The sequence below is a fragment of the Acartia tonsa genome, chromosome 6, assembly GCF_053477335.1.
Source record: "Acartia tonsa isolate MP-2025a chromosome 6, ASM5347733v1, whole genome shotgun sequence".
NCBI lineage: Eukaryota > Metazoa > Arthropoda > Copepoda > Calanoida > Acartiidae > Acartia > Acartia tonsa.
The window spans coordinates 23,853,625-23,879,222 of NC_137265.1; the positions used below are offsets into that span (position 1 = coordinate 23,853,625).

The following is a 25,598-nucleotide window of genomic DNA, read 5'->3' on the forward strand; positions in this document are numbered from 1 at the left end:
TAATGAAAATGCCTCCAAGGAAAAAGAAGGCTGCGTCTGAACAGGATGAAGCAGCTACACCAGTCAATGGATCTGATGTAAGTGAAGCAACAAATGGGCCTAGAAAATCAACGAGAAAAGCTGCAGCTGACAAACCTGTCGTGAATGGAACCGACAATGAAAATAAAGCTTCTGCTGCCTCAAAAGGTAGAAAAAGAATCGCTTCTACTGCTGAATCTGAAGTCAAGGCTACAAATGGAGAATCTTCTAATACAGCAAGCAAAAGAAAATCTGCTAAAAATGATATAAAAACTGAAGCTGATGATACTAAACCTCTTGCTAATGGCGATGATAGCAAAAAAGCTGCTAAAAGTAGAAAGAGAGGATCCGCTGCAGCTAAAACCACCACAATTAAAGAAGAGTTAGAAGATGTAAAACCTATTGTCAATGGATCAAATGGTATTGCTGCTGCTGCTGATAAAAAAATGGTTCTGCTGCCGCTGAATGTCTCTGTTATTTGGCAGCTAAAGGTATTGTATTTATTTTGCTCTTAAAATAGAACGATTCATCTATATAAAGTGCATGCCTTTGTTAAATAAATTATTAGTTGGTAATTTTAAAAGCATACCTACTAAATACAGACTCAAAACATGATTTGAAATTGCAGAAGGTATTCTTTATATCTTGCTCATTCTGTGTAAGAAACATAATTTTCAATATAAATTTTTTAATATGCCTGGAATGTTAATAAACAAAACAAGACAGAGTAAAATAAGCTAAGATTTATAAACACATTTTGAATTTTCAAGGAATTTCAAGAGAACATTGACAATTTGAATTTATACATTTAAATTTGTACCTAGGAAAAATCTGGATGGTTAAGATATTCACCAGAAGCTTGTGATGTTTTTACAGGAGCTGGTCAAAAAGGAATAGATAAGGTAACACTTTACATTGAACTAACTAATAGTTAACATTTAGGTGCTCATCCACAACTTAGGTAAGGGGGCGGGGTTGGGTCAGTCGGTGCTCAAGATTGAAATTTTAATTTCTAATTAGGGGGGGGGGGGGGTATCAACACTTAAAAGGACTCTCCACAGAAAAATCAACTTTAGATTTTTGAAAATCTAACCTGAAATTATTATTCTCTGTTCAATTTTAGGCATTTTTTGTTTTTGTGGCATCGCGATCGAAGCCCTTTGAAATTTTTTACCTCCTTTAAGTGAATCCTCCCGCCATTTAATTTGTGCTGCTTTAGTGATTTTTAGCTTCTATTTTTGCCGCCGTTGCCGCATTCATCGCCCTTCTCCGCCGCTACTCCGCTGTACGTCGCTTTTTAATACATGCTCCCCTCTCCCTTGTTCAGAAATTAAATGGAGGCTGGGGGTGTTGTGTATAGCTACGTACGCAATGTATAGCGGAGTAGCGGCGGAGAAGGGCGATGAATGCGGCAACTGCGGCAAAAGATGGTTATATTTGGCGGAGGCGAACACAAAATGGAGGCGGCAGGATTGTCCAGTCAAGGAAGAGGATAAATCGTAGAGTGGCCGGTTGCAATGGAGCAAATGTTCTTTAGCGGCGAACACATATTGAGTGGAGGAAAGTGTAGTATATATTTTTATAGCGGCAGTACAAATAGGCGGCGGACAAAATTTTCAATGGGCTTCGATCGCGATGCCACAAAAACAAAAAATGCCTAAAATTGAACAGAGAATAATAGTTTCAGGTTAGATTTTCAAAAATCCAAAGTTGATTTTTCTGTGGAGAGTCCTTTTAAGAGGGTACGTTGTGTGTTAATGCCACAAATTGTATTATTTATTATTCTTTCAAAAAATTTTAATATTTAAAGAAGCAAAATAATTTATGTATTTTTAGATATCTGCGGAGTCAGGAAAGAATAAAATAGAAATAGATTTAACCACAATGAAACAATGTAGCAAGGATGAAGATAAAGATATTAGGTGAGTATAAATATTTCATGTTGTTTTTAGCTTTATATTTCTCCATCATAGGAAAGATTTCGGCTCAAATCTTTAGTGAAATATTTCAAGTTTATTTTATAAAATAACAATTGTTATTAAGTTCGCAAGATACTAAATTAGGGAGGCGGTTGTGACACTTTTTGAAACCAAAACTAAAAGTCAAAGGAGCTCGACTAAAAAAAGAGTTACAGCTCAGAAATTTTGTATGATAGTTGCTTTAAAAAAGTGCAATGTGGAACTGTGGAAATGTCATTCAAAATTTCAGTGCCGTAACTCTTTTTTGAATTGAATTCCTGTAGTTTTGGTTTCAAAGAGTCTTACAACCACCCCCTTCCTTAAAAGAAAAACTAGTAAGACATTTTAAACAACAATATGTATAAAAAACTATTCAGTTATAAATCTTTCTCAACCCAATTTAAAAGGAAAAAAGTCTACTTCATCATTCCGAAATATGTATAAAGAATTGTTTTAATATGTAGATGCTTGTTTGAAACGGATGAGAAGGATTTTGTTTGCTTGAGCTTGGAATCTGGTTCCTGTATGGAACCTGGAGTAGCAGCTAAATTAGTCAAGGTAACAACAACAAAAAACCTCGCTGATATATTCTTTTTTTGTGTTAAAATTAGGGTTGGCAATCCGGATCCGGAATCTGGAATCCGCCTATTTTTTTTGCCAATTTTGGAATCCGTAATCCGTTTTTTAATAGCTGATTTCGGATTCTTATTTGGTAGGCTAAAATTAGCGTCTTGAGTTTTTTCTTTCAACTCCTCCTCTTTGAAGGCAAAGATTTTCATAAAATTTTCTTAAAATCTGGTTCGATTCTCGGAAGTGAATTATAGAGAACACCAAGAATATTGACTTTTAGGACATATGTAGCACTTAATTTAAAAAAAAAATTAAAAATCCTTTTAAAATATTGCTAGAATCCGGAATCCGCCAAAAATAAGAATCCGGAATCCGCAAGGAATCCGCCACTTTTTTTGACGGATTCTTTAAGAATCCGGAATCCGAATCCGGCCCAAAAATTCGACGGATTGCCATCACTAGTTAAAATGATCAAAGAAAAAATTTCAAATTATCACCAGTGTACAGTTTATTTTATGAAGTCTCTAGAAAGATTAGCTGGAAAAAAAATATTGATTGTGTCCATATTTTTCCTACCTTGTCTACTAGGCCGACTCAAGATGCAAAATTTTTTGGCGCGCTATTTTAACCCATTCTATTCATAAATATAAGACTATTGATACCTTTAAAAGTGTTCTCAGACTATTTTTTCAGCAATATGTCAAATTCGAATTTCATAAAAAAGGGGAAGGTTCCCCCCTGGGGGTGAAATTTTTTTTTCTTTCAAACCATGGCTTTATACACCTTCCTAAATTCGTCTTGAAGAGTACATTAAGAATCAAAAAACGTTTTTTAAAAATATTGATCCCAGAAAAAGTTATCCTCAAATAACTGTAAAAATCACCTGATTTTGCTAAAATGGCCAAAATTGTTAGTTTTTTGAGAATAGCTCTTGCTATGATCAATATATTTTAAAATCGTTTTTTGATCCTTAATGTACTCTTCAAGACGAATTCAGGAAGGTGTATAAAGCCATGGTTTGAAAGAAAAAAAAATTTCACCCCCAGGGGGGAACCTTCCCCTTTTTTATGAAAATCGAATTTGACATATTGCTGAAAAAAAGCTACCAGAACACTTTTTTTGGTATCATTGGTCTTTATATCATAAAAGGAATGGGTTGAAATAGCGCGCCCATTGAATTTCAAAAAAAGTGGTAATTCTGAGTCGGTCTATTGTCTACTAATAAACACTTTTTGTCTTGTTTGCTATGGTAGAAATGAGGTATGCTCCAAAATGATAACAATTGTTGGTTTTAAACAAACTTGTAAAAGGAAAAACTTTATTATACTACTTTTTTTCCATGAAAGTGTCCTAATTTTCAATCCAACGTAAAACTGGTTATTACTTTTAGATAATGGATATAAGTTCCCATGTAACAATAGAAGGATGGAAATATGACCTTGATACCATGACTAGAAATAAGGATAATTTGTCAGAGAAGATAATCAAAGAAACTGTTGTTCCAGATAAATTCAAGAAAACAGGTACAAACCATCCAAGATTTTAACCTGTATGCAGGTTCGATTCTCAGCCCTAATCTTGTTATTAATAAATGGTTTCCACTGATGTTATGTTAATCTTAATACTATTCAAGTTTAGGCCATTTTAAAGCAACTAAATATAATGTTGCTAGTGAGATGTGTAACCACATGATCATTCTACGGCCTTTATTAGGCTTATTTGTAATGGATAATCAAATCTGTTCATTGGTTTCTGTGATCTTAACGGACAAGTTAAACTTACTACTTGATATGTTAGATTTAACAAGGCCCTTGACGTTCAATGAGTAATAAATTTTATTAAAAAAGATTGATTTTCCACTTGAAAAGTAGTACTGTATAACAGTTAAATTAATTTTTTAATACATTTGAGTTTGATTTGTTATTTCAGGTGTAACTGGAAAGATTAAAGTTTTAGCTTTACCCAACGATACAGTAGATATTAAACACGAACAACAGGATCAAGAAGACACTCCCCCACCAAATAAGAAGTCCAAAAAATCTTTGAAAGCAACTGGAAAATCTACGAAATCTAAATCTAGCAACGACGATGGTGCGGACGCAGGAATGAATATTAGAATTTTAATAATTGTTGATCTTTTTTTCCTTGTATCACAATTCTCTGTATTAAAACTTTAATACATAGGGAGGCCATTCTTATATATTTATATAAAAAATATAAGTTTTACCATGGTTTTATATGAAAAACAAAAAAATGTTAAGCGATTTTTGAAGAAATATTATCAAATGTTTTGATGAGTTCAAAGTGCAAGATAAATACGACAAAACATCATCTAATGATGTAAAATGCAAAAGTACATTAATCAAACTGTTTACATTATTACAATTTACAACCCCCTCTACTAAATATACATTTTTTTTATCAAAAAAGAATACTTTTCTGTCAAAACATTTGATGGTTTATAATCTCAACTCGTTATACATTTTCAAATTAAAAAAAAAAATATGCCTTACATCACTGCTGAAAGGTGCTTAGTATCACTTGCTCTCGTTCGTGCATAGTCCCCTTTATGAACACAAAATTGTTATTAATCTAATATTATCTCAAAGAAGAGAAGCCACGAATGAAGAGTGTTATTAAGAAAGGCTTAGCTCCTGTAGATGACAATTGTCCACACAAAGACAGGTATTGTTATTTATTTTTAAGGTTCAGCATATACCAACAATGGAATTTAATCGAAAAAAAATCGCGTGATTTTAAGCCTTCGTTTGGGGCAACCTATAATAGAATTTTTAGCTGCCCCCCAAATATTTTAGATGTATTTCGCTTGTTACCTATACCTTGTTCCTGATACAAAAAGCGTCTTTAAAGTAAAGAAAAGTTTATGAATTATTAAATACTAGCGGCTACGCCCCTAGAGGCCTCTAGGGGTACTTGAGAAGAGGAGAGTGGAATTTGATAATCCAATTTCTTATTTTAGATTTTTAGAGAAAAAGTTAAAAAAAAAATTTTGGGGGGGGCGAAAAATTTTTTTTTGGGGGGAGGTGCACCCCCCCCCCCTTAATTTTTGATTTTAGTTAAAAAAAAGTAAAAAAAAAATTTCCATTGGGGGGGGGGATTTTTCATTTTTGGGGTGGTTGGGGGTGTCCCACCCCCCAAGAAAATAGTTATAAACCTTCCTGGGACCTAAGAGAAGCTACCCTGTTAAGGAGAACCCAATCGGCTTAGTGGTTAGTGAGATCTTTCGGTACAAACACACAGACACACAAACATCCTGTTACTTTATTATAAGGATTAAATGTTTTTCCCAATCATTAGGGGTTGTTATTACGAGAAATCACAAAAGCATCATAAACCTATGAAAAATAGAAAATATTTCATGATTTTACTAGGTCCTAGGAAAAGCTTCCTCCCCCCCCCCCCCCCCCTAAAACTCAAATCACGATTTATATTCTCTTTTATTGTGTTTGTTGGTAATGTCTTTTTCTAAAGTCATCTTGCATTTATTTTTTTAGTTATCATGTGTATGTGGAGGGTTCTGACATATGGGATGTTATGCTGAACCAAACCAATATTCAGAACAATAATAACAAGTATTATCTTATTCAACTGCTGGAGGCTGACAGTGGCAGCAAGTAAGTTATATTTAGAAGCGCAGCTGCTCAAAAAATGCTCGTCCTTTTTTCTATCGTGTCTAAATTACTTACACTTTATACCAGGGAGGGAGGGGACATTGGAATGTTTATTACACTACTCCCCAGAATTTTATAAAACTGTTATCTTTTTCGATGGCTTAATAACTTTGGGGACTTCAATTGAATTTTGATTATTAGTTTCAAACGGCGGTTTTCGGCGGGAGCGGCGGTTCCGCCGCCGTTTCTTCACAGTTCCATAGTGTTCTCATCAAAAACAATTGCTGTGTCGAATTTTATAGCTGTAACTCTTTTATGAGCTAAGATCATGCGCGTTTTACTTTTGGTTTCAAAAAGTGGCACATCCGCCTCCCCCCTTTTCAAAAGAAAGGAAATGATCATAGATGCATAGATGTATTGTATATAGGTCTAACTTTTATGACATAGAATGAATATCATATATGATATTTATCTGAAATGGATAGCATGTTATTTAGGCATATTATAATTGTCGCATCTATTTCAAACTTTGCAAAATAATTCCTTCAACTGTAAGTATGTCTTTGGGCTTTAGCAGTATTAACACAATTTTGCAACACCTTTATATACATTTCGAAAATACTTATAGATTAATATACTGCTTATATAGATTTCGTTATCCTTGTTTTCTCTAATTTTACTGTATTACATTTTACTATTGTTAAGGTATGCCGTATGGATGAGATGGGGAAGAATAGGATATTCTGGACAGACTAGCTGGACCGTGGCGCATTCTCTGGACGCAGCTAAAAATGTTTTCACCAAAAAGTTTTCGGTAGGTTGAATCTAAAATAGGAGCCTTTTTTTGCGTATTTTTTGTCAAGATTGGTGTAACCTTCTAGTCAAATCATTACAGTTTTTATGTGATATAATTATATTATTATTTAATTTTTGGAAAACTGATTCCTATTACAACAAGATACAAATTTTAGACGCGAAGCATCTCAAAAAGCAAATCATTATAATTGTAAGTGTGTCCTTAACCAGTATCCTGTATTTAAGCCGTTTTGCAACAAGTGTACCCTTTCAGAGCATCGCTTTTATGGATGTTGTCAACCTTGTTTATTTTAAAATGTGTTTCTATTACTCCCCCGGCTCTTATAGAGGACAGAGGAGAAGCCGAAATATGACTTATAAATATTTGATTTTATAGGTATCTGCCTTTGATTTAGGATAAAACAAAGAACGATTGGGAAGATCGAGGAGACTTTGTAAAATACAATGGAAAATATGACCTGGTCAAGATGGATTACTCTGCAGGAGAAACTAAGGTTGGTATAACTTTAAACTATTAGATTGCACGCAGAGAGAGAGAGAGGGGACAATTGGTTGTTTATTACACTATTCCCTAAAGTTTTTGTGTATCATCATTGGGGGATGTACATCAATTTATCGGCCAAGTCTTATCCCTTTAGATCCCTGGATTGCACGTCATTTGTCCCTATGCCTCAGCTTTGAATGATAAATTTTTTTATCTATTTTGTGTCAATAAATTAAGCATTCTGTTAATGCCAAACTCTCATAGAACTGCGTTAAAATATTTCTTTAGGAAGGGGGGGGGAGTGTGTATACTTTTTGTGTAGGGCACTGGGGGGGGGGGGGGGAGTCAAACCCCTATAGTAATTTTAGATGAAAAATAAAAATTTGAGAGGGGTCATTTAGTTCTAAGGGTGATTTCTCTTGGGAGGGGTGTCTGTACCCTTCCTACAAAACAGTTATGAACCTTCCCTGGACCTACAAGAAGTAACATTGTAGAGAAGCTATATTGTAGAGGAAAACCATATCGGGTCTGTGGTTAGCGAGATCCTTCTGTACAAATACAGAGAGAGACAGACTTATAGACATCCTGTTACCTTTATACTAGAATAAACATTTATTGTTTTTATAATTGTAGGCAGATGAGGTAGACAGTAAACCAAGTGTGAAGTCTGAACCAGAGGTTAAAAAGTAAGCGGATTTTTTTTATTAAAATGCAACTATATAGGATATATATTTTAAAGCTTTATTACAATTAGGATCAGTCATTAACACAGATTGTTACCTAGTGCATTTCTAGGGATAGATTGATTATTTGGATATATGTAAGATTCGTGCCATCTGTTTCAAACTTTCTAGGATAATAACCTGTAATAGTTAAGTGAATAATTTGGATAGCGTAGCAACTCATTACTAAAAGGGAAGTACGATTTTTCTTGCTATTTTGCCAAAATTGTTTACTTTTTATAGTTTATTGAATCTTAAGACGATTAAAAATAAGGTTTAAAAATGGTAGCATCTGAATTCAAGAAATTTACGACTGATCAATATCAAATATTTTTTAAAAAGGGAGTCATTTTTGCGTCAAACGCTCTTATTAAGTCAAAGTGTTCTTAATTGTGAACATAAATTTTAAGCAACGTTTGATCATAATTAAGAACAGGTTGACTTGATAAGAGCATTTGGCTTAAAGGTCACACCCAACTTTATGGAAAATACGCGAAAAAAATGACTCGCTTTTTAGTGCTTTTATAATTTTCAAGGTTTGTCCGATTTAATGAGCTTAGCTTTAAGGGATGTTATCAGCCATGTTTAATTGTAGAGAGCTGCCTGTATCCAGCCTGGAGACGCAGGTGCAGGACCTTATCAAGCTCATCTGTGACATCAGCACCATGGAGCAGAGTGTCGTAGAGATGGAGTATGACACTAAGAAAGCTCCCCTGGGGAAAATTACCACTGAGCAAGTAAGATTTTCAACTTTGACAAATTAAGAAAAAATAGGTAGGATGTTTTTTGGATCTACTGCAGTTCACGGTAAAATATTGCTGGTAACGAATATTGCCAAAAATTTATGAATTTTAAAGGCTGCTAGTTGCCAAACGGCTGAACGTACAGATCATACCCACCCACTTAACTGGACCAATAAGAAGGAGAATGTAAAGGAGAATCATATTGGTCCAGTGATTAGCAAGATCTTGAGCTACAGACGAACAGACAAACTTGCTTCTGTTACTTTTATATTTCACAAGCGGTTATTTTAGATTTTAAAAAGAAAAGATTTTTTTTTGGGGGGGGGGGATTCTTTTTTTTCTTCTTTAGATCAATTTCTTTTGTGAGGGTGCTCTCTGCCCCAAAATAGTTTTAAACTTTTCTATACTTGTTAGAGGTTTCAATGTTAAAAAGAATCATATTGGTCCAACGGTTAGCGAGATCTTGTTCCACAGAAAAACAGACAGACTTGCAACTGGTAATTTCATACAAATATTGCTGACCTAATATTATTAAGATAAAAGCTGGATATGAAGCCCTGAAGCGGATATCTGATTGTATTGACAAGGGAAAGAAGTCTGGTGGTGAGATAACCCAGGCCTGCAATGACTTCTATACAAGGATTCCTCATGAATTTGGATTTAGGGTAAGTCACATATTCAAAATAAGATATGCAAATATGTTAATTTTCTTTTGGAAAATAGATATGGAATAAACGTGGATAATATGATAGCGGAAAAATTGTTAATTTAGGTTGCTAACATGGGCATCATTTTTTGGTCAGTTAGTTCATCCAGTAGGAGGAGAGGGTGTGGATTTTGAATTGAATGTTAATGAAAGGGAGGGAGGGGACAATTGCCTGTAAATTGCACTGGTACCATAGTTTTGTAACCCACGTTATCCTGTTCGCTGACTCAAAAATTTTGAGTGCTTTGATAGAAATTTAATTGGTTGATTCTAAACCAGCATTATAAGTGTGCAACCAATATTAAATTGATTTTAAAGTTGTGGCAATGTTGATAACCGCATTGTGGATATTAACTAATTAGTCGCCCATTGTCTTATCCCCTAAGGTTCCTAAAATGTGCACAAATTAAGACCTTGTATCAAATTTCAGGTTCCACCAATGATCAACACCCAGGCTATGGTGAAGCAAAAGATTGGCCTTCTGGAGGCTTTATCAGATATCCAGGTAATAAATTCAATTTGTCTCTAAAATAACGGAGGAGGTTTCTGTGCTGGACAAGGCTTTTTAGGGGAAATTTCCCCCAAAAATTTACATGCTCAATGTACACAGAAATCGACAGGATATGTAGCATGTACCTTTCAATCATATGCGTGTGGTAGGGAAGGAGGAGGGGGGGGGGAGGAGTGTAGAGGGAGGCAGTGTCAACAGTCCTTAAATGCTGATATTTTGTATACCCTTCTTCCTCTTTTTCACCCCCCGAGACAAAACCATGTGCACGCCACTGAATTCTATAAATCTAATACATAAGCTAAAACTTGGACTGTTTATTAAATTAGTCTCCAGAGTTGTATAATTAGGTTTTCTCATTCGTTGGCTGAAAAACTTTGGGGACTTTTCTTGAATTTTGATTGGTTGGTTTATTAATTTGAGTATCCAAACGTTTGAACCACTTATTGTGACATACAGAATTGGTAATTTTGTGTATCATCATTGGGGATAACCTTAACTTATTTTTAATCATATAGGTTGCTTTGAAAATGTTGTCGACACTGACAGATGATAATGTGAACCCTGTCGATGCTAAATATAACCAGCTTAAGGTAATGAGTTATTAAGAGTCAGCCAATCAACTCAGTTAGAGAGAGGCGACATTGGACTGTAAATTACAAAAGTTTTATAACAATGAGTTATCCGCTGGCTCAAAAAATTTGAGTATATTATTGAGTGCCGACTATTCTTAAACAATAATTTTTATTTTTAGAAGGGGTAATTTTGTGTATCATAATTGGGTATGTAATTGTAAATTAAACTATCGTTATCGTCTTGAAAGTATCTTAAAATTAAATTACTAGGCACAATTTTATTACTTCCTTTAATGAAATTTAAAAATAAAATTTTTTAAATGAAAATAAAAACGAAATGGAAAGTTTTTTTTGTGTTAAGGTTGATATAAAACATCTGGAGAAGGATAACTCCGAGAGAAAGATTATAGAGGAGAGTATTCAAACAACTAAGGGCCCAACTCATTCCAATTATTCTATGGAGATTATGGATGTTTTTAAGCTTCATAAACAACATGAACATGATGAAGTAAGTATTTTGATATCAGTTATGGTATAAAAGTAACAGGATGTCTTTTGTCCATCTGTCTGATGTTCTCTCAACAAGCTCAAGAGTCACTCATTAGAGTCTCCCACCCCACCCCCACTTATCCTTGATTAAATCAGGAAGGAAGGGGACACTGGGCTGTATATTACACTAGTCCGCAAAGTTTTTAATAACATTTCTTTTTGGGTTTTTAAACAACTTTTGTGACTTTTAATGGATATTAAATGGTTGATTCATTAAGATGGGTGTCCAAACGTTTCAGCCACTAATTGTAATATACAGAAGGGGTAATTTTGTGTATCATCATTGGGGATGTACATCAATTTATTGGTCATTGTCTTATCCCTTTAGATCCCTTGATTAATACCTACTCTAGATACGATTAATTAAATGATTTGAAGTTTATGGATGTTGGTAACAAGAAACTACTATTCCATGGAAGCAGACTCTCTAACTGGGCTGGAATTCTTGGCCAGGTAAAATCCATAAAAACACATTTATAGATCAAACAAGGATGACAATGTCCATACAAGCGAAGCTCTAAACTCAGATGGAAAGACATACGGACATTGACACTTGTAGATTGTCAAAACGTATTAAGCAAAATATTAAATATTAGATGAAACGAAATTTTTTTTTTTGGGGGGGGGGAATAAAATATTTGTTGCAGCTGGGGAAAAAATGATTCTTGTGCAGAATATAATTATACAACCCTGTTTAAATTAGTGCAATATCGTGAAGGAGCAATTCTAAGATTACTATTCTCATATTTTTAATACTCAGGGATTGCGCATAGCTCCTCCTGAAGCCCCAGTGACTGGATACATGTTTGGTAAAGGTGTTTATTTTGCTGACTGTTCATCAAAGTCTGCTAACTATTGTTTCACCAACAGGTAATTCATAATTCTTTTCTCGTATCCAATTTATATCATAAAATTTCTATTATCATTCTATTATCTCCAGGGAGGGAGGTGAAATTGTAAATTACACTGGTTCCCTAGGTTTTACAAGCTCGTAGCTCATAACTTTGGTTACTGTTTTGTTTAAGTTTTTCAACTAGTAATTTTGATCAACAGTGCAGAAGGACAAATTTTTAATTCTATCTGGGATTTCGAAGACAAATTGGATGATTTTTCTCCTCAAATTTTGTTGTTTTTATTGCTGCGCTTTTTAAAAAATGTTTCTGTTTTAGGTCTAACAATATTGGGTTAATGTTGATTTGTGAGGTGTCTCTTGGTAATCAAAACAAACTTCTGGTAAGATAATTTTTTAGTAGCGAAGCTACTATATAATTACTTTGTCTGTCTGTTATTGGGGAAATTGGATGATTTGGGTGCTATTCAAGATAAACGACAGAATATTTTTGAGTGTGAAGATTCCCTATACTAGTAAATGATTTACTTGGTTAGTTAGTCTGTCATTCATACTAAAAAAATATAAATATTAAAACAGCTAGCTGAACTCTGACTATATTGCTGACAAGATGCCAGCTGGCTGCCACAGTGTGCTAGGAGCTGACAATAATAATAAGTAATATTTAGAACTCTGACTATAATGCTGACAAGCTGTCAGCTGGCTGCCACAGTGTGCTAGGAGCTGACATTAATAATATGTAATATTTAGAACTCTGACTATAATGCTGACAAGCTGTCAGCTGGCTGCCACAGTGTGCTAGGAGCTGACATTAATAATATGTAATATTTAGAACTCTGACTATAATGCTGACAAGCTGTCAGCTGGCTGCCACAGTGTGCTAGGAGCTGACATTAATAATATGTAATATTTAGAACTCTGACTATAATGCTGACAAGCTGTCAGCTGGCTGCCACAGTGTGCTAGGAGCTGACATTAATAATATGTAATATTTAGAACTCTGACTATAATGCTGACAAGCTGTCAGCTGGCTGCCACAGTGTGCTAGGAGCTGACATTAATAATATGTAATATTTAGAACTCTGACTATAATGCTGACAAGCTGTCAGCTGGCTGCCACAGTGTGCTAGGAGCTGACATTAATAATATGTAATATTTAGAACTCTGACTATAATGCTGACAAGCTGTCAGCTGGCTGCCACAGTGTGCTAGGTGCTGATAATAATAATATATAATGTTTAGAACTCTGACTATAATGCTGCCAGCTGGCTGCCACAGTGTGCTAGGAGCTGACATTAATAATATGTAATATTTAGAACTCTGACTATAATGCGGACAAGCTGCCAGCTGGCTGCCACAGTGTGCTAGGAGCTAATAATAATAATATATAATATTTAGAACTCTGACTATAATGCTGACAAGCTGCCAGCTGGCTGCCACAGTGTGCTAGGTGCTGATAATAATAATATATAATGTTTAGAACTCTGACTATAATGCTGCCAGCTGGCTGCCACAGTGTGCTAGGAGCTGACATTAATAATATGTAATATTTAGAACTCTGACTATAATGCGGACAAGCTGTCAGCTGGCTGCCACAGTGTGCTAGGAGCTGACATTAATAATATGTAATATTTAGAACTCTGACTATAATGCGGACAAGCTGCCAGCTGGCTGCCACAGTGTGCTAGGAGCTAATAATAATAATATGTAATATTTAGAACTCTGACTATAATGCTGACAAGCTGCCAGCTGGCTGCCACAGTGTGCTAGGTGCTGATAATAATAATATATAATGTTTAGAACTCTGACTATAATGCTGCCAGCTGGCTGCCACAGTGTGCTAGGAGCTGACATTAATAATATGTAATATTTAGAACTCTGACTATAATGCGGACACGCTGCCAGCTGGCTGCCACAGTGTGCTAGGAGCTAATAATAATAATATATAATATTTAGAACTCTGACTATAATGCTGACAAGCTGCCAGCTGGCTGCCACAGTGTGCTAGGAGCTGGAAAGCTGGAGCCAAGTGGAGCAACTCAACTTGGAGACTCTGTCATGCCAACAGGAAAAACAAAGTAAGGATTTTTATCAAAGAAGAATCATGTATATCCACTGTTATTGAAAGCATAGGTACTATTTATGCCTTTTACATAGGGTTCAAAATTTAAAAAAAAAAACTTTCTCGTCTGACATTTGAGCTGTTGCCATCCTTGTATGTTTGACAAATAAAGGGGTCATTTTTTCATCATATTTTGTTGTGTATAAGTTGTGTGTTACTGTTTAGTCAAATGCGCTTATTAAGTCAAATTGTTCTAAATTATGATCAAATGAAATGGTCATAATTAAGAACAGTTTGACTTAGTAAGCGCTTTAGATTACTACCCAACACCAAACTTACGGAATTGCGCGAAGAAATTGTTATCCTTTGTGTTTAGGAACACCGGAGTGAACGGTGCCGGGTTCATCCTGCAGTACAACGAGTACATTGTGTACAAGACTAACCAGATCAAGATGAAATACCTGGCTAAGATCAAGTTCAACCACAAATACTAAGAGAAGGGTACTAGGACAAACGCAGGAGTGACAAACATCTGATTAGACACTTAACCTAACCTATCCTATTTTAAACCATCTTATAGATTTTTTAAATGCCTAACCCCTTCGGGGGACTTATTTTTATATTCATATCTTAACATAACCTAACATGTGCGCATAGAATTACTTTATTAACTTAATATTTTGACACTCCTGTGTATGTCTACTTCGACGTTTGTCACTCCTGCGTTTGTGCTGGAACCTAGAAGAAGATGTGCGCATTCATTTCTGCAAGATTATCACATCCGCACAGGGTTGAAAATTCGCAAAAAAGCACGTTGGTGCATGAATTATTCTGCATTTAATAATTTTTTGCATTCTATATTCTTTTTTCAAAAAATGTAAAAGACAGGGATACGACAATAGCTGATAAATTAATATCCACCCTAACCTAAAATGCGTGAAATTCTGCCTTTGATAGTTGTTTAATAATGTGATTATGAATTTAGATAATTGACTGGTTATCATCCTGTCCATCTCTAAGTAAACAGCACTAGCACAAAACTAAATGCATATATAATTTTTCACTTAATTTTTGTACCTAGGTAAAATAAGTACGATACTTTTAAAAAATCTTCTAATGAAAAACTTATGTAAATTAATAACTTCAATTGTGATTTGAAATACTAATATGTACCTTGAAAACTGTTTAACATATCAATCCACACTTTAGAACATTGAAAATCAGTTTTGTTGTGATAAAACCAGAAACATTGACAAAGAATACCAAGTAGAATTTCCAGGGAGGGAGGGGTCATAAAGTTGTTTGTTATCCTAGTCCCCAAAGTTTTATTATTTGTTGACTTTGGGGACTCCTATTTAATTTTGATTGGTTGGTTCATTAAGTTGAGTGTTTAAACGTTTCAACCATTTAATGTAAGCTGCCGAAGGGTAACTTTGGGGACTCCTATTTAATTTTGATTGGTTGGCTCATTAAGTTAAGTGTTTAAACGTTTCAACCATTAAATGTAAGCTGCCGAAGGGTTAATATTGTCTGTCATCATTGGGGATGTACAACTATTTATAGCAGTGTTTGGAGCCGGAAGCCGTGGAGCCGCCATATTTTGCTGGAGCCGGAGCCTTAATTTTCGTTAAAAACGGCTCCGGCTCCGGACTAGATAAATAGATTTTTTTTACAAATTATTATTTGGTAACTTTGTTTTGTCATGTGTAAATGCCCTTTTTAAGTTTTTCAAGTCCATTTTTATCAAAAATTGAACTTTTAAAACCTTCAAAAGTCAAAAATAAAAAATATTTTTTTATGGGGAAAAAAATATGTCGAGTTTTTCTTGATTTTAGGTCGGAGCCGGAGCCGCACCAAAATCAAACGGCTCCGAAACGTTGAATTTTATAGGCCATTGTTTTATCCCTGAGAATTTCCAAGCAGGCAAAGATTTAAGTTCAATATTTTTTTTTTCTTGTCCATGTGTCTGGATTCTAATAAAATATTTACTGGGGTGGGATATTTATCTGAAGAATGACTATTTCACCTCAAATTTCGCACTCATTAAAAAAATCCTCCTTTAAGTATTGTCTTATTTTCTTTGTTGATCAGAATAACATTGTAAATAATTCAAAAGAAAAGCAAAGGATTTATCTTGTATATTATCATTTATGACTTAGGGAAAAGGGGATAAAAAAGTTTTTCTTCAAATGAGCTACCTCTCTATCTACTACATACATATTTACTCTTATTTTTAACTGATCTCAAAATTACTCTTGTGATAGATTGGGCATTTTCATTCATTATAAATTACTTATATTTATTTAAATTATTACTTTCAGAAACAAGTTTTTTTTTAAATCAATAAAAATGCGGCAACGTCGTAATCGTCGAAAGCCCCCAGGAGGACAGCAGAAAAATAAAACAAAAGCGGCACCGACATCACGCCAGAGGGGTAGAAACGTGAAGCAGGACAAATCTTCACACAAACTCCTCTTCTGGACCAGGGAAGGAGGGAGGTTAAAAAAGTTGGAGAGACCTGCTGAGGTTCTGCATGACGACATTATTATGATGGATGTTCAACATGTACAGTCAATTTTATCTAGGAGGGAGCAAGTTGCCAATCAAAGATTTCCTGATGAAAATACTTCTGTACCTGATAATAATACTTCAAACCACCACCCTGTACCTGATAATAATAGAATATCATTGCTGAATCTTCCAAATGAATTGCTGGAACATATTATTCTTTTTCTAGATGTTGATAGTGTCGCAAGCCTTGGGCAGGTCAACCAGAGGCTACATGATTTTGTGGAAACAAACTACTACATACATCTTATGATCCCGTGTAATCAAACATTGATGGATAAACTTGTGCAATCTCAACGAAAGATATTAAGACTTACGTCTAATTGTATGTTAAAGAACCTGCAGGACCCATTGACTGGTGAGTTCCAGGTTAACAAGCTTAACCTGACTGCCTTGAAGGTTCTCCAGTTGTATGGCAACAACTACAACATGTACGCAGATCATATGTATCGGTATACACTGACAGAGTTGTATGTAACATGCTTGGAGTATATATTATCAACAGTAAACCCCACCTCATTCACGAGCCTAGGCTTTATTCTGGATCATACTTTGAACAGATGGAATTGCAGGATAAATCCCCTTCTTGCCAAGTTAACCAGTCTTAACACTCTCACTCTCCATGGAAAAAGCACAGGCTTAGTAAATAGTTCATTAATTTGGGATCATAATCATAGTATTAATAGTATATTGTCTGTTAGTTGTGCCAAGCATGTTATGATAAAAAACTTTCTGCAGAATGAAGACACACCAATGATTATTAAAAATCCTCATATAGTGAGTCTAGAAGTAGACTTTGGCAAGACAGGAAGTTTGAGGTTGCAAAACATGGATAGTTTAGTGAGATTGCATGTTGCAGAGATGTATTTCAACTGTAATTGCTTGAGGCATTATTCAAAGGGAAAACTTTTCACAGATCTAGTCAAAGAAGCTCCGAATCTGAGGTATTACAACGAGATTGACTTGAAGATAATCGAGGAAAAGTCAGGATTGAAGGATATAAGGTGGTATGACTGTTCATTAGTCCAGAATATTCAACTTTGTCACATCCTAAGCAAGGAGCTAATCTTAAGAAAGGACAGAGTACGTACAGATATTCAATATTTTGAAGATTTTGAAAGAAATTACTATCCAATAGTCCAGGATATTCAACTTTGTACTGAACAAAGAGAAGGCGGGAGGATAATCATTAAATTTAAAGGATATGATTATTAATTAAGCCATGTTTAATATCAACTCTAAAAAATCATTGATTCCTGATCAATATTTGTGTTCTATTATGTAAAAAATTATTTCACTTTTGTATCTTTTTATTATTATTATAAAGGGGTCATTTTGTTTTGTGTATTTTCTGTAAAGTTTTGTGTCACTGTTTAGTGGAATGCGCTTATTAAGTCAAACTGTTCTTAATAAGCACATTGGACTAAATGCTAACAAAACCTTTATTAAAAATACGCGAAAAATTTACCCCTTTTTGTTTCTTATAATTGATGATTCAATTATGTGTATCGTTTCCAGAGTTGTTGGCGCACCATTACTAATATCTTCAAGTTAATTAAGATAAACATTTTTTTTGGTTTTCTTTTTAATTATTAGTTAAATAGTCCTTGGTAGGCATAGAGAAAAAAATAAAAGAGAGGAATCAAAGCAACTAGAAGACGAAAATAGGCAGTGGGCCTAGAGGCCTACTCAGCGCTGTTGCCGCGCTAAAATTTATTGCTATTCCACTACTTTTCAAATGGGAGGATTAAAAATTATTAAAAAAAATATTTTTTTACTTTTACTATTTCCATATTTAGGGCAAGAATATTAGATTAGATATATTCGTTTTAATGTTTTAATTAAAAATTACATAGAATTTTATTTTTATTTTAAAAAAATTTGTTCATTAAAGATGAATCCTTCTATTTCTAAAAAGGGGGAAATTTTTTTCATAATGAACATTCAGCTGATTCTGACCGCCCACGGCTGTTTGCTAAATATCGCTTTTTTTTTTATTCGCATATTTATTTATGATTGACTTACAAAAAGCCCTGGGCGGCTTTTGATTTTCGTCTGCTTCTAAATTTAGGGATGGGGAAGTAGTATTTTACCATGAAAAAGGGTAGAGTATTCATCCTCGTATCCTTTTTCCTTATGTTGGTAGGAGATGGGGGGCTACACTTCGAGTTAAATAGGTATGGGCCAAATTTTTTGTGATATTTTAAAATGTGTGATGATTTTATATGATTTGGTATTTCATAAAAATCACATGTACCTAGTTATTTTACAGAATAAAACTAAATAATGTGTGATATGCCCGTGTTGATGTTGAGTAAGAATGCCAGCCACGAATCCAAGTTTTGGTGGTGAGGAGATACAAATACCCCGACCTCCAACAGGTACAACCCTTACATAAAAGTAACAGGAAGTCTTGTCTGTCTTTGTCTGTGCCTAAGGATCACGCAAACCACTGAACTGACATGGTTCTCCTTAACAATGTAACTACTCATAGGTCCTGGGAAATTTTAGAACTATTTTGAAGGAGGGTACCACCACCCATCCAAGAGAAATCGCCCCTACAAAAGAAAAACCAAAATGTATGATATACTGGACTTCCCTTTGTACAAGGGTGCCGTAACTTTTTCTTTTAAAAACTATAATTTAAAGTGGGGGATGGGGGGTCGGCCATCCTTTTCCCTCTCCCCCCCCCCCTCCCCCGAATTCAAGGGCCCTTAGTCTAAAACGACCAAGCTTGATTCACTTCTACCAGAGACAAAATGATTGCTAAAATCGAAATAAATTTTCATATTTTAAAATAAAGTATTTTTAAAATAGGTTAAAAAACATACCAACTTTAAAATAGGTACTCAATCATCCTTTTAACCCTAATTAAAGAGTAGTTGTGCTATTATATTAATATTCATATACGATTACCACAAAGCTTAGAAGTGAACAATGTGAGTAGACCCATGTCAAACATGTCTCTCTCATGCTCTAAACCATAATTATAGAGTAGCCGTGCTATCATATCCATATTAATATTAATATACATATAGGATTACCACAAAGCTTAGAAGTGAACAATGTGAGTAGACCCATGTCAAACATGTCTTTATCGTCCTCTCAACCCTCCACTCTTCCTTCTATGAAGCCACCAGCCCCTACCATCAACAATAATACAGGTATTATTTGTCTAAGGGGGGGGGGGAGTTGTTTAATGCAATCATCTCGTAATCAATGCTTAAATGGCACCTAGAATCCGAATTTAGTAGCGAAGCATGGCATGGTAGGTCTATTTTCCCAAAATCGAACTAAAGTTAGAAAAGTAACGGCTGGCGGCTCATCCGTTTAGCTGTTTTTTTGGCCATTTTCAGAGCTAATCAATCATTAATTAGGTAGAAATCAACTTTTTGAAAATCATTTTTTGCTTTATTTCATGTCAAATGACACCAAAAACCATTTTGAAATTTCTAGTACCAGCTGCTAAACGGCTAGAACTGGCTGAAAACGGCCAAGAGTATGATGTTTAGATAGGGCTTGTGACGTGTCTAGGGGTAGGTTTTTATGGTTGCTTTGCTCAAAAATACTACCCTAAATAGTGTGGGCTCATCCATATGGAAGCTGAATAACAGCTGAGGAATAGCAGCTGCTGCTCAGCTGTTAGTCATCTTTTTTAAAAGAAAAACATTTCTCTTAAAGACCCTGTATATATATATATATATATATATATATTCAATGATTTATTTTAAAGGTAGGTAAATTGATTTGAAATTTATCAGTTGAAATTTTTATTTGAATATTTTATTTCTTCAGGCACTAGTAGACCAGTAAGTCAGATGTCAGGTGTAGGACCTCACAGTGCCAGCCGTGTGGACAATAAGAATGCTCCATCTAGCTTTGTTAATAAACCTGCCAGGGGTTGGCTACATCCTGATAACTTAATTGCTAAGGTAGGTAGTTATTTTTTGCCAATCTTAAACTTGCTAAGTATGGTATATTTTTATGAAGGAGACTAAAGTATACATTACTATAACTGTTTTTATTATGCTGTACTTTTTATTATTTTCAGTCTGTAATTTTTTAAGACTTTCTTTTTCCCACCCATATTTCCTCTTCTTTATACAATACCTTTAAGGGCATAACAAAATTGCATCCAAATACATTGCACACACATTAAGCTAATTCCATCTTCTTATGATGTTTAAAACTTTTCAAATGGCTGTGATCATTTTGTTGTTTAATTCAAAATTTGTAGTTTATTTTTTAGTATCTAGTAATGACAATACTATTATCATAATAATATTTTTTCAGGATGGTATAAATTATGCTGTCAGATATATAGGATACCTAGAAGTCAACACAAGTATGAAAATATTAGATTTCGATACAAGGTAAAGCTAATGTATTTTAACTTGCACATAGTTATGCTTTCATGGTCTTTAGAAGCTTTGCGCCTTCATATAGCATCAAAGCTTCCCTAAATAGAATAACCCAATTGTACACCTCATCTGTTTGATTGATCAAAAAGACAGAACTAATTTATGTAATGGATTAATTTCTTTTTGATTGAGGGGAGGGGGTTGGGGAATTCAACCATCTCGTAATCAGTTTGCAAATGGCACTTAGAATCCTAATTTGTATGAAACTCGGCATGGTTAATCCTTGGTAGGTATATTTCCCTTAATCAAACAAATCGAGCTGAAGGTTGATTCTAATTTGTATTAAACTCGGCATGGTTAATCCTTGGTAGGTATATTTCCCTTAATCAAACAAATCGAGCTGAAGGTTGATTCTAATTTGTATTAAACTCGGCATGGTTAATCCTTGGTAGGTATATTTCCCTTAATCAAACAAATCGAGCTGAAGGTTGCATTAACCCCCCCACCCCCCCACCCCTACCCTATCTATAATTTTTAAATATCATTTTCTTATCTTAGTTTAATGAGTTTTAACCATAATTACCTAACTTAGAAAGTGACTCTTTATGTCATTTGTAACTAAGTTATTAATTTTAGGTCAGCCATAGCAAAAGAGAGTATAGCAAGGGTGTGTGAGGAAAATCAAAACCATAGTCAACAGCAGGTTAGGAATTTACTTTATATTGGAAGGGAGGGGGAGTGAAATGATTTTCTGCACAAGATAAGTTATTTTCAACGGCTGCAAAAAATTTTTGGTATTCCTCCCACATAATTTTCTGGTTTTCCCAAGGAGAGGAGGTAGAAAAAATGTTTTCATTACCTTTTTTTCATTTTTTTCATTTTCTCCCCCCCCCCCTCTCCATTCCTTTAGCAAAGGATCCCGAACAGAATAACATCACTGTTGATAGCATAAAACCATCCTTGTATAACAGCTAGAATATCTACTTAAAACCATTTTTTTAATAAAGGGGTGGGGGGTAGGGAGTTATTTATCATATATATTAAACAATCCCCATTGAAAAGGTTTAAAGCGTGCAAAGGACAAATAAAAACTTTTCTGAAAAGCACAGAACTCCTAATCCATTCAGTTTTCATAATGTCTTCAATAACAAAAGTAAATAAATATTACTCTCTATGAATCCTTTATTAAAGTTTAAACTGACACAAAATTATAAGATAAGTTATGATAGTACTAACAACTGAGACAAACAAAGACTTGTCAACCTGAAAGAACCCAGCAGCTGAAAGGGGTTCCTGTTTATCCAGTATTTTGATGAGAACATAAACCTCTTCTTTGTCAGTTGTTCTTACATGCTTGTATTTTGTCCTAGGTAACATAAACAAAATTATTCATCAATATTAAATCTGTTGTCTTATCAGATAGGAGTCTGAATTTTCTTACAAAGATTTTCTTTCACTATGGATATATTTGGGCATTAAACAGCTTTGGTTACCTAGAAATTATGGTTGCTGCTCATAATCCGCTTTAAATATTGCATTTAAGTTTGATTTTTTGTCAAATGTCAAAAGAATAAAATACAATGACTCTTAGATCGTTTGCTTCTGTTTTTTTGTAGCCATTGCTATTGTCATAGGTTAGGTATCTCTAAACATGAATAAAAAAAATTATCATGCCTTGCCACTTATGGACAGTATTGTTCTTATCTTGTATAAAAATATACAAAATATGTAAATCTTTTATGATTGAATATTAATAAATTAAAAACCTTGTTAAACTATCTTACCAGAAAGCAGTTATTACTCCTTTTAGCTGTTCAAAGCAATGATCAGAAATCATACACAAGAACAACAGAATTTGTAGCTCATGAACCAAATGAAAAAATATCACTAGTGCTATCACTGTATCATCCACTCCCTAGGTTAAATAACACAAAAGCAAATATTAGGGTTGGAAATCCAAATCCAGAATCCGTCCAATTTTTGGACCATTTTGGAATCCAGAATCCATTATTTTAATAGCGGATTCGGATTGTTAATTGTTAGGCTAAAATTAGCATATTGAGTTTTTTGGTCCGAAAATATATTTTAATTACCTAAGTTATTTTATTAAGAAATAAAAAAGTATTATGTTGTTTCTTTTTAACTACAGGTAAAATTGTGGGTAGCATCCAAAGTTGCGTTTTTTTGTATTTATTTTCATTTCACAATAGCTTTTCTTGCTTTATTATTTTAGGTTAGGTTAGGTTGAATAAGGGTTAGAAAATGGCCGTTGTAGGGTCTAGAAATAGGAGAAAAGCAACTGTGAAAATACGAAAAAACGCAGCTTTAGATTCATTCATGTACCCGGTAAAATTTAATCCCTTAATTTATTTTTAAAAAGGCCTTTGGAATCTTTTGGCGGATTTTTGTAAGAATCTGAATCCAGTCTGAAAATTGGACAGATTGCCAACCCTAGCAAATATATAATAATTTCCTAACCCTGAGGAACCTAAACCTGCGTGCAGGGATACCCTGTATACTTTATAACCTAACACTACCTTGGGTAAAACAGTTATACAATTATTTTTACGATAAACTAACTTCCCCTTGTTTTTGATTAAAAATTAAGTGTGGTTGAATTTCTTTGGTTGCTAGGCACTATGAGGCTAAGTGCTAGTTATCATTCATAAAAATATATTAAATGAGAAACCTGTATAATGAACATGGCAAGCCTATGGCTCATGAAGACAGAAGCCACAGTGTGAAGTGATATTATTATCAGCAATGTAGTGGATAAGCTCTCACAAATTCTTCTACTTACATTATCAATTTTGTTTTTAGATTTTCTTTTATCAAAAGCAGTAATCTCTAGAAAGGATGTAACCTGAAGCTCAAATCTTGAAATATTTAATAATTTGATCAGAAACAATTTAATTGTTCTAGCTTAATTTTAACCTTATATTTGGCAATAAAAAACATCAGCAATCCCTTTCGGGAAAAATAATAATATTAACCCAGATTTTGGGCAGATGAGGCTTTTTATACCCTGTGGTTGTCAACATTAATGGCATGTATTTAATTGAGAATACTGAATTTGAATAAGTTAAATTGAAAAAAGAATTTGAGTTGATAAATATTTATGGAGATTGTAAATTGATAAACTTCCTGTACATATCAATTATTCTTCCACCTGTTGCTAAAACATCATTAGGAGCACAAAGTTTTGCATCTTCACAACTGAAATTATAAACATGTTTTTTAAATCAAAATCACATTATCATTAGTAATGTTAAGGAGAAACACATTTGTAGATTGGCTTTGTAACAATGCATTAATTAGAAAATAAAATTACATATTGTTTTTTTTTTATTAGAGCAACATTCTATGCAATCTTTTTAGTTAATTGAATACTTGTAATAGACTAAATTTCAAAAGCCTACTTACTAATAAAAGAATGTAGACACTGAACTTGTAATGACAAGCAGATTGCTGTAAATGCATAAAAATGCTTGCAACATGAGCAGTGAGGTGAAAATTATTCTTATCCAAGTACCAACACCCATCTCTTCAGAATTCTAGATATTTTACAAATAATTGAAAATCTTGATATATCTGACTTAAGTACAAATATTACATTCAATCATTTATAGATTTTTTTGTGTCTGTTTATTTTAGCTTAGTTCTTGCAATTTTCAGGGAAAAATAGTTCAGGTATACGGTAGAATTTAGACAATGTCATGGGAGGGGGATTGTGGAAGATGTACCCTTCTCTAAAGACACAAAGCCTTGAAAATTGACTTAACTAGTTCAAAACATTAATATTGTAAAATGACTGTCCAATGTTTATAGCAGGGATCTAATATTATTATAGAAGAATGAAACCTGAATTTCTTGAACAATAACACAAACCACATAGATTAAGTAGACAACTGTGTAGGCAACAAAACAACCAGGACGACCTGGACCTTTTACCTAGACAATACAAATTTAGATAAAATTTTTTAAATTCTTAGAAATTGTTTTAATGATGTTTAAAACGATAATGTATGTATTACTGTATTGAAAAATCATACTGGAATATGCATTACGACAAAATTATGTACTGTGCTTTTGTAATATTGCACATATGAAAATTATTCTGACAATAAGTGATCACACGGCCAAATTTGTACTTTCTTTAGTAACTGTCAGGGGAAAGAGAAATTTTAAGTATTGTCATTTGTCATGTGATATCACATTTTCAGAATATTTGGAATAATTTACAAAATTAAGATAAATAACTACTCCAATCATAAGTCATGAAACTAAAAAATTTTCATAGAATTAAAAATAATAATAATATACTGCCTGTCCACATGAAAGTTCTTCCTGCATTTCATCATACACAAGCCCTAAAATTACAGTATTTTTAATGAATTATTTATGAAAATTGTTTATAATTAATTTTTCAACGTCTTACCTGAAGATAATGGGGAAACAAGTGTAATTATGGACAAA

General features: G+C 33.9%; 2 protein-coding genes and 1 long non-coding RNA gene across 9 annotated transcripts; 1 reads left to right on the top strand and 2 right to left on the bottom strand.

Annotated features, from left to right (window-relative positions):
• The first annotated feature begins 2 nt into the window (after positions 1-2).
• LOC145322180 (poly [ADP-ribose] polymerase 2-like) lies at positions 3-19,040 on the top strand. 7 transcript variants are annotated; one of them, XM_080164015.1, is made up of 24 exons: positions 3-509; positions 843-920; positions 1,855-1,940; positions 2,441-2,534; positions 3,937-4,069; positions 4,476-4,647; positions 5,154-5,231; positions 6,062-6,181; positions 6,884-6,992; positions 7,390-7,488; positions 8,112-8,164; positions 8,796-8,937; positions 9,480-9,608; positions 10,080-10,154; positions 10,676-10,750; positions 11,094-11,240; positions 11,660-11,734; positions 12,042-12,151; positions 12,451-12,514; positions 14,088-14,209; positions 14,570-14,714; positions 14,939-18,090; positions 18,282-18,375; positions 18,908-19,040. In XM_080164015.1, exons 1-21 carry the CDS (start codon positions 3-5, stop codon positions 14,685-14,687), a joined length of 2,586 nt encoding a protein of 861 aa, XP_080020141.1. In that variant the 3' UTR covers positions 14,688-14,714; positions 14,939-18,090; positions 18,282-18,375; positions 18,908-19,040. The 7 variants fall into 7 exon arrangements, with proteins under 7 accessions (XP_080020141.1, XP_080020142.1, XP_080020143.1 ...); XM_080164016.1 differs by having other exon boundaries at positions 14,570-14,710; positions 14,934-18,090; XM_080164017.1 differs by having other exon boundaries at positions 14,570-14,694; positions 14,936-18,090.
• Positions 19,041-22,194: 3,154 nt separating this feature from the next.
• Positions 22,195-23,913, bottom strand: LOC145322187 (uncharacterized). Its single transcript, XM_080164029.1, has 3 exons — positions 23,812-23,913; positions 22,907-23,037; positions 22,195-22,488 (listed from the first exon to the last, which is right to left on the bottom strand). The coding sequence occupies exons 1-3, from the start codon at positions 23,842-23,844 to the stop codon at positions 22,308-22,310; spliced, it is 345 nt and encodes a 114-aa protein (XP_080020155.1). The 5' UTR covers positions 23,845-23,913; the 3' UTR covers positions 22,195-22,307.
• Positions 23,914-24,180: 267 nt separating this feature from the next.
• Positions 24,181-25,081, bottom strand: LOC145322188 (uncharacterized). Its single transcript, XR_013880552.1, has 3 exons — positions 24,984-25,081; positions 24,546-24,676; positions 24,181-24,338 (listed from the first exon to the last, which is right to left on the bottom strand). It is a non-coding gene; the product is annotated as an uncharacterized LOC145322188 (long non-coding RNA).
• Between the last annotated feature and the right edge of the window lie 517 nt (positions 25,082-25,598).

Bases quoted from the DNA above. Each gene is read 5' to 3' on its own strand.
- LOC145322180 (XM_080164014.1), top strand. From the start codon at position 3: ATGAAAATGCCTCCAAGGAAAAAGAAGGCTGCGTCTGAACAGGATGAA. The intron at 7,489-8,111 runs GTTGGTATAACT...TTATAATTGTAG, and splicing joins ACTCTGCAGGAGAAACTAAG to GCAGATGAGGTAGACAGTAA. The intron at 9,609-10,079 runs GTAAGTCACATA...ATCAAATTTCAG, and splicing joins CTCATGAATTTGGATTTAGG to GTTCCACCAATGATCAACAC.
- LOC145322187 (XM_080164029.1), bottom strand. From the start codon at position 23,844: ATGAGCCATAGGCTTGCCATGTTCATTATACAG. The intron at 23,038-23,811 runs GTTTCTCATTTA...TATTTAACCTAG, and splicing joins TTGCCATGTTCATTATACAG to GGAGTGGATGATACAGTGAT. The intron at 22,489-22,906 runs GTAAGATAGTTT...TATGTTACCTAG, and splicing joins GGAGTAATAACTGCTTTCTG to GACAAAATACAAGCATGTAA.